General features: G+C 60.3%; 1 protein-coding gene across 3 annotated transcripts; it reads left to right on the forward strand.

Annotated features, from left to right (window-relative positions):
* Nucleotides 1-912: 912 nt before the first annotated feature.
* PSMD4 (proteasome 26S subunit ubiquitin receptor, non-ATPase 4) lies at nt 913-7,845 on the forward strand. 3 transcript variants are annotated; one of them, XM_050912281.1, is made up of 10 exons: nt 913-966; nt 3,263-3,403; nt 4,100-4,214; nt 4,851-4,937; nt 5,704-5,772; nt 6,123-6,338; nt 6,435-6,555; nt 6,967-7,098; nt 7,347-7,414; nt 7,525-7,845. In XM_050912281.1, the coding sequence occupies exons 1-10, from the start codon at nt 941-943 to the stop codon at nt 7,690-7,692; spliced, it is 1,143 nt and encodes a 380-aa protein (XP_050768238.1). In that variant the 5' UTR covers nt 913-940; the 3' UTR covers nt 7,693-7,845. The 3 variants fall into 3 exon arrangements, with proteins under 3 accessions (XP_050768238.1, XP_050768237.1, XP_050768235.1); XM_050912280.1 differs by having other exon boundaries at nt 6,435-6,543; XM_050912278.1 differs by lacking the exon at nt 913-966 and adding an exon at nt 1,862-3,080 and having other exon boundaries at nt 6,435-6,543.

The raw sequence follows: 7,845 nt of genomic DNA on the forward strand, positions 1-7,845 counted from the left end.
TTTATGAAGTTGTATTTAAGTGTTGTTGTTTTTTTTTCTTTTCCTGGGGATAGTTATTCAGCGAGTAGGGAGGTGGGGGGGTGGCGTTTATATATTGACCTCTGCTTTGTAATGGGTTTTCAGAACTGCTTCTTTTTTTGTGTGTGCGTGTTTCAAAGCGACGGCCGGCGGGTTTTCATGTCTCTTCAAACACCCGAGCGGCTTTTTCTCCAGCGCGGGGAGGGGACTTCGCTTCTCCGGCCACACCGGGATGGGGGAGCAGCCGTCGCCGCCGCTGTCACCTCCGGATGGACGCCGGGTGACGGGATGGAGCGTGGATGGACCTCTCCTGTGCTCCTCGGCGTTGGCATCGCCATCGTCACCGCTGGGACCCCCCCGGGGAGCATTGCCCGGGCGGGACAGACCTGTCCCCGTCCCCGGGGAACAGCTCGCGCCGTGCGTGACCGTTGTTCTTTCGGCTGTGTAACGCTTGTGGCCTCGTCCGCTGTTGGAACCACGCTGTCTCTTGGACGCGCAATACACGGTGTGCTGCTGAACCCACCGCCTGCCTCCTCTGTCCGGGGGGGGGGGGGTCCCGGGGCGGGGGGAAGGGACAGGACCCCCGTGGGGTGGCGGGGGGTCAAGGGCCAAGTGGGAACCCCTCGTTTCTTCCCCATCGTGGGGGTGGCGGAGGGAGGGGACGGTCCCCGGGGGGGGGGGGGGGGGTGTTCTCTAGTGGCCCCGGAGGACGGCCGCGTCTTCACAGCCTTCCCGGAACTACAACTCCCAGCGTGCCCCGCGCCACCACAGCCTTCCCCGGAACTACAACTCCCAGCGTGCCCCGCGCCCGCCGCGACTCACCCTCGCAAGACGAGAAGCGGCGATTGGTCGGTAGCGTGCAGCCAATCGGTGGGTGCTTTGTTTGGTCGGATCCGGGCCGGTCTTGAGGGAAGGAGGCAAGATGGTTCTGGAGAGCACCATGGTGTGGTGAGCGGCCGGGCCGGGCCGGGCCGGGCTGCAGCGGGGGCTCCTCTCCCCGCGCCCCTCGCCCTCCGCCCCACAGCCCGCGCCGAGCCCCTGGGGCCGGCCGGGGCCGCCGCGGGTTTCCCTGAGTCATCCCGGGCGGCGGCAGGGCCGGGCCGGAGCGGGAGGCAGGGCCTGAGGGGGCTGGGGGGGGCAGAGGGAGGTTTGGTGTAGGAGGGAGCTGTGTGGGGAGGCGAAGGTGGGGGGCTGGGGAGAGAATTGGGGTGGGGGGAGGCATTTGAGGGGGGAAGACAGGGCATGGGAGTTGGGGGAGAGGATGGGTGTAAGTTGGGGTGGGGTCAAGGTGGTGGTGAAGGTTTTGGGTGCTCGAAGGAGAGCTTGGGTGAAGCGAGGAGCGGGTGAGGCTGGGGGCTGTCACGGAAAGTGGGGTGGGGAGGGAGGGGGGGTAAATGGGACAGGCTGGGGTGAGGAGGGGTCTCACCTGGGGAAAGCTCCTGGCTGAGCGGAGGCGGGAAGGAGGCGAGAGCAGGGTGAGGGGGCTCTTGTAGGCGCTAACGGGCAGGGGGAGGCTGACAAGGTGTGGAGCGGAGAGGGGCACTTGGTGGGCAGAGGAGACCCCGACGAAGGGGATGGGGCAGGCGGCTTCGATGGGGCTCTGGTGTGACGTGGTGCCAGGTGATGCTGCGACAACAAACTAGGGTCATGTCCCGGCAGAGGAGAGCTGGGGCGCAGACCCGAACTGTGCAACCCCAACCCTGCCGGAGCGCTGGGCGGGTGTACCTGCGGCGCGGGAAGGGTCGGCTGCTCGGGCTCGGGGCCTTACCGGCACCTCGGGGGCTGGGGGGCGGTGGGTCGGTGCTCGGGCGGTCCTGCGGGAAGCAGCCGTCAGCTCTGGGATTGTCACTCAGCATCGGTGTTGAGGTAAGAGGGTTCTGTCCCTGGGTGCCGAATGCAGCCAAGGCTGGAAGCGGAGGCGAACTTTGATGCGTTATTATCACAGCAGCTACAGTCCTGTAATTTTTTGGTTTTGATGTTTAAGAAGGCCATGATAGAGAAAAGCAGTGAAATCTGTCCGGGTTCTGTTGTTTCCTTGGCTCTCTACGTGGTCCCGCGGCTGTTTGGATAAAGATATTACCGTAGCCTGACTTGCTGACCGTATATTGAAGCCCTTGATGTTTTCTCTGGGTAACTCTTTGCTTACTCACGTTTAAGGGCATTAAAACGTGTCGCTGCTCCTTGTGTTGTCCTGGAGAGCGGGAAGAATTCACTATTACTCCGTGAATAGTAAGCTGTAGTTCAGATGGCCTCGACCAGGTCGCTTCGAGTCTTTGTGCCTGAGGTGAAGTTTGGCCACTGCCGCCTCCTCACTCCCCAGCTTGTGACGGGGTATTTGGTGTGGGCCGGAGGAGAGGTGGCCCAGCACGAGCCTCAGCACGGTCAGGGAAACGGTCACAGGTGTTTTTTTTTCAGAAGAAACCTTTCCCCTGGTGTTAAAACTAAGAAATTCTGGGAGTACTCCTTAGGGACGTCTTAATTTGGGGCCAAAATAAACTCTCAAGCTCTTATTTAACTAGTCCTCCTTCCTGGGGTTACTTTCCTGAAGGCCAGCGTAAGAGAAGAGCTTTGCCTGCCTGCTCTGTGCTATATTTAATAGCTGACGGAGTGGAGGGTAAGGGTTTAATTACAGCAATGTTGTGATGTGGCTGCTGCCGTTCGACGCTGCGGGGCACTGTTGCCCGTGTGCTGTGCGCCTTGTGGAGGCCCTGACACCCACCGCGGGTGCAGGATGTTAAAGCTCGGGGGTTCGCCTCGCCGCCGTGTCGCTTCGAGGAGGGCACCGTGCTGGCAGAGCCGAGCCGTATTTGCAAAGCGCCCGCTGTCCCTGCCCTGGGGGAGCTGCTTTTTGTCCTGATGAAGACCCCGCGGCGGCGATGTGCGCAGAGCTTTGTACTTTACCATGGCGTGGTGTCTCTTGGCTTTTTTTTGTTGTGGAGATGGAAGAAGGCATTGAGGCGCTGTGGGTCTGAGGTTGTGTCTGGCCGCAGTCACCTCTCACACTCTTCAGCGAGGAGCGGGAGCTTCCAGCTCCGGGCCAGCATCTGTCCTGTGACCCAAAGGTCAGATCTGATCCGAAAACTCAGGGAAACGCAGAGACGACTGATCTCTCTGCCCCGGGAAACGTCCGTGTCCTGCTGCCTGTCCCCAGCTGTGTGACCTTAGGTGTGCTGTCCCAAAAAGCACGTTTTGGGGATAAACCTCAACTGTTTCACAAGCTGACACCCTCCTCTCTGTGTTTCAGCGTTGACAACAGCGAGTACATGAGGAACGGAGACTTCTTACCCACTCGCCTGCAAGCCCAGCAAGATGCTGTCAACATCGTGTGCCACTCAAAAACCCGCAGTAACCCCGAGAACAACGTGGGGCTCATCACCTTAGCCAAGTACGCCCCGAAGGGGAACTGGCCTCAGGGTGACGCCGAGAAGCGGCTGGGGGGACCCGTGAGAGAGCACGGGGGCAAGGGACGAGGGGAGTGTTGCAAAAGGGGGCAGCAATAACGCAGTCTAAAACCAGACCGGTTCTTCTGGGAGGACTGGTACGAGATAAACCTGGTTCCTCGCTGGTCTCTAGCTCGTTGGGCTCACTCTTGCAATGCCAGGATGTGTTGTGGAGGCTTTTCTCTTTCAGGAGCTCTCTGCTAGACCCATCCTTTTGTGGCCTTGTGTCCGAAAGGGTGGCAAGTAAGGGCTGAGCTGTCACTGCAGCCCATGGGCAGCCCCGAGAGAGTCATGCCTCCATTTTCCTGAAGTTTGCAGGATTTCAGTGCCTCTGTGAGCTCCCTCTTAGCCAGAGTCGATTAAAATTGGCCAGTGGGCTCAAGGTTGCTGGGGCAGGGGACAGAGACACACACAAGCCTTCATGCAGACAGATTACTTTGGGGTTTTTAGGAAACCAGGCTAAAAGTCTTGCTCCCTGTACGCGCTGACCCAGCAGAGCCAAGCGCTGGCAGGCTCTTGGAGCGGCTCCCAGCTGCCGGCTCAGCGCAGGGAGGGCTTTTCCTACCCCCGTAGCAAATAAAGGGTTTCGCAGAGAAATTCTCAAGGAAGAGATCGCTAACCTAAGTGTATTTGTGTTGCAGTAACTGTGAAGTGTTGACCACGCTCACTCCAGACACGGGCCGGATCCTTTCAAAGCTACACACGGTGCAACCCAAAGGGAAAATTACCTTTTGCACAGGGATCAGAGTTGCTCACGTAAGAGGTCTTGTTGGTTCCTCACGAGCCAGTCTGCGCCTTTCTCTGTAACTCCTTTTGCCTTAGTGTGTCTCTTAAATTACCTGTCCTGTTGATGGCTTGGATACGGGCAATCTTGTTCTCTCCCTGCCTCTACGGCTGAGCAATGCCGAGCACATAATTCTGGTTTTGCCTCAGTTTCCCTATCTGCAAAATGCAGATGAAACCTCCTTTATAAAATCCAATATAAAAGCTCAGGAGTTTTATAGTCTGGTCCTGGTTTGCTTCGGAGGACCCTGGCAGCTGCTTCACAGCAGTCCAGCCGAGCTGCACAGCCCTTCCCACCCTGAGGAGAGCAGCCCCAGCCGAGGAGTGTCCCCCAGGATGTGGCCACGCTTTTGTCCGGTTTCCTTGCTCTGTCCCACAACGTCTCTCTGCCAACAAACTGCTCCCAGCTGAGTCATAGCTGCCGGCAAAGGGGAGGCCCTTGAGACGTGCCTGCCTGGAGACAGTTCGGTGAAACTTGCTACTGAAAAATCTCTCCTGGCATTTAGCTTACATTCTCCTGCGTAACAGGAACAGTATCGGGGGGTACTGCTGGCCACCCCTTTTTCCTGAGAATTGCTCTGCAAGTACAACATGACTTCTCTCTTGCAGCTGGCTTTAAAACATCGCCAAGGCAAGAACCACAAGATGCGAATCATCGCCTTCGTTGGGAGCCCTGTAGAAGATAACGAGAAAGACGTGAGTAACGGCCAGTCCAAGGAAAAGATGTTGGGTCAGCTCCGTGCTCTACCCTGAACCGTAAACTGGGTTTATTGTTTGGTCCCTGCCCTGTAGGGAAAGTAAGGCTTTATACCCCAGCGAGGAGGCTGCTTTACAGAGCCTCTTGAGCAGGGCGGTTCGCAGCTGGGGGGAGAGGGAAGGCCGGATCCTTGGGCACAGCCAGGCCGGAGCCAAGGACGGAGATCCGGATCTCCCAGAGGGAGCTTGCGCCGTGTCCTGCGCCTCCTGGCTGGGGGCTGTCACCTAGGCTGCTTTGGGCTTTTTGCCTGAGGAGCTGGCGGAGGAAATCTGTGTCCCTGAGCAGAAACGATGCTCTCAGCCTTCGGAAGATGCTGTTCTGTTGGCACTTAAAATAACGCAAGTGAAGTGAATCCAGATGTTCTGGGTCTCTCTGAAAGAACAGGTCAGAAACGTGAGGAGATGCTGCCTGTCCCGGGCTCCTGCTGTCCCCGTCGATGGGGATGGTTACTTGCTTTGGCAGGAGCAGCTCCCTCGCCTGTGCCACCTCGCAGCACCTCGGGCACTGTGCGGTAGCGCCCGTCCCACCTAGAGAGGTGAAATACCTCAGATGCTTTCCTGCTTGGGAGGGCTTGAAACTGGGAAGCTGATTTTGGGCTTTGTGCCTCCAGGACTGAATCCTAAGCGCTGTTGTCTGGTCTCTGATGAGCTGAGCATGGGTAAGAGCCGAAACCCAAGCTAATGCCGCGGTGTCTCCTCATTGCAGCTGGTGAAACTGGCAAAGCGTCTTAAGAAAGAGAAAGTCAACGTTGACATCATCAATTTTGGAGAAGAGGTGAGACTTCTACCGTGTTTCTGGCATAAGATCCAAGCCAGGATTTTGTATCCCCTCCAGCCCGGAGCCCTGACTCGGGCACGTGAGGATACGAACAGCTCTCTCAGCCTCGGCAGCTGCCCCAGTAAAAATGCTAATGTGGCGAGTAACGTTTCCCTCTGGGAAGACACCTCTCCCGTTTCACCGCAGGCGTCGTTAAATGCTTTCCGTCCTGATGGAAACAGCAGAGCTCTTGGCTCCCTCATAGCGCGGAGAGACGCGGGGCGCGCGGAGCAGCCAGCCGGCCCTCTCGCAGAGCCGAGGGGGCAGCCAGGCAAAGCTCTAGTCCCAGCCTTTCTCTTTGGCCCTAGGAAGCCAACACGGACAAGCTGACTGCCTTCATTAACACCTTAAACGGCAAGGATGGCACCGGCTCCCACCTGGTGACGGTGCCGCCGGGGCCGAGCCTGGCCGATGCCCTCATCAGCTCCCCCATCCTGGCTGGGGAGGGAGGTGCCATGCTGGGCCTCGGCGCCAGCGACTTCGAGTTCGGCGTGGACCCGAGCGCGGACCCGGAGCTGGCTCTGGTGAGCGATGGGGAGGTGGAGGGCGGCTGCGGGCGCCGAGCTCCGTCCGTCCGAGCTCTGCCCCGCTCAGCTCCCTGCCTGTCCCCGTCTCCGCAGGCTCTGCGTGTCTCCATGGAGGAGCAGAGGCAGCGACAAGAGGAAGAGGCCAGGAGGGCTGCGGCCGCCTCTGCGGCTGAGGCTGGGATCGCAGCCACTGGCGGGGACGGTGAGCAGCTGGGCAGGGAATAAAGCAGGCAGGGACAGGCAGGACGTTCCGCCTGGAGGGCGTCCGGCCAGCGTGTGGGCTCCCGTGGCAGTGCTCGTAGCTGCGAGGCTGCCCAGCGCTGCGGGAAGCGTCTCTGGTCACGGCGGGGCCCTTCTGCGCGGCGTGGCAGTTCCCGGGGTGCAAGGCGAGAGGCGGTTTCTGCCCCGGAATGTTGGAGGGAGGCAGTTTAACCGCAGCGTGCTGGGGAGCTACCTCTGCTTCCGCTGAAGCTCCCAAACGGAGGTGGGCCCGCTCTTGTCCTGAACGCCGCGGGGAGCGGCTCTGCTCTGCTCCCCTTCCCCGGCGAGGCCGTGTGTGCGAGAGGGGACGGGGATCGCGTGTGGCAGCCTTGCTGGTTTCTGAGCGTGGGTTTTGTCTGCGCAGATTCGGACGATGCTCTGCTGAAGATGACGATAACTCAGCAGGAGTTTGGCCGGGCCGGGCTGCCCGACCTCAGCAGCATGACGGAGGAGGAGCAGATCGCCTACGCCATGCAGATGTCCCTGCAGGGAGCGGGTGAGTGCCTGGTGCCGGCTCTTGGCCCATTCCCAAAGGGAAAGCCAAGGAGGCAGCTCCTCTGCCTCCGGGACTGGAACCGCCAGCCCCTACCCACCGACGTGCCCCAAAGTGGGGCTTTGTCACCTGGGCAGGGTCCAGATCTCCCCGAACGCTTGCGGGGTGGGTGTGTGGGTCGCTCCCGTGAGCCGTGGGGAGGCCGTGGGTGTGTAAATCCTCTGTCCTCAGCTCTCCCGCTCTTCCGACAGAGTTTGCCCAGGCGGAGGCAGCAGAAGTGGACAGCAGCACAGCCATGGATACCTCCGAGCCCGCTAAGGTGAGGTTCTGTCCTCCCGGGAGGGGATCCCGTCCCATCCCTGTCCCCTCGCCCTCTGGGAGGAAGATGGTGACCCAGCCTGTCCCCAGCTCCTCTCCCTCTTCCCGCAGGAGGAAGACGACTACGACGTGATGCAGGACCCCGAGTTCCTGCAGAGCGTGCTGGAGAACCTGCCGGGCGTGGACCCCAACAACGAGGCCATCCGCAACGCCATGGGCTCCCTGGCCTCCCAGGCCTCCAAGGAGAGCAAGGACAAAAAGGAGGAGGAGAAGAAATGAGGGTGCCGGGCTGGGGCGCGCTGCCGCTGGCCCCGGGGGTGAGTCGGCCGCCTGCCCGCCGGGCCGGTGCCGGTGCCGGTGCCGGTGCGGAGCAGCGCCCGGCGGGGCAGGGGGTGGGTGGGTTCTGCTGTAACCGGGCAATAAAGGCTTTCC

The sequence above is a fragment of the Gymnogyps californianus genome, chromosome 29, assembly GCF_018139145.2.
Source record: "Gymnogyps californianus isolate 813 chromosome 29, ASM1813914v2, whole genome shotgun sequence".
NCBI lineage: Eukaryota > Metazoa > Chordata > Aves > Accipitriformes > Cathartidae > Gymnogyps > Gymnogyps californianus.

Coding starts and splice junctions, on each gene's coding strand:
- PSMD4 (XM_050912278.1), top strand. CDS start 2,875: ATGAAGACCCCGCGGCGGCGATGTGCGCAGAGCTTTGTACTTTACCAT. Junction 5,773..6,122: donor TCATCAATTTTGGAGAAGAG/GTGAGACTTCTA, acceptor CTTTGGCCCTAG/GAAGCCAACACGGACAAGCT. Junction 7,415..7,524: donor ATACCTCCGAGCCCGCTAAG/GTGAGGTTCTGT, acceptor CTCTTCCCGCAG/GAGGAAGACGACTACGACGT.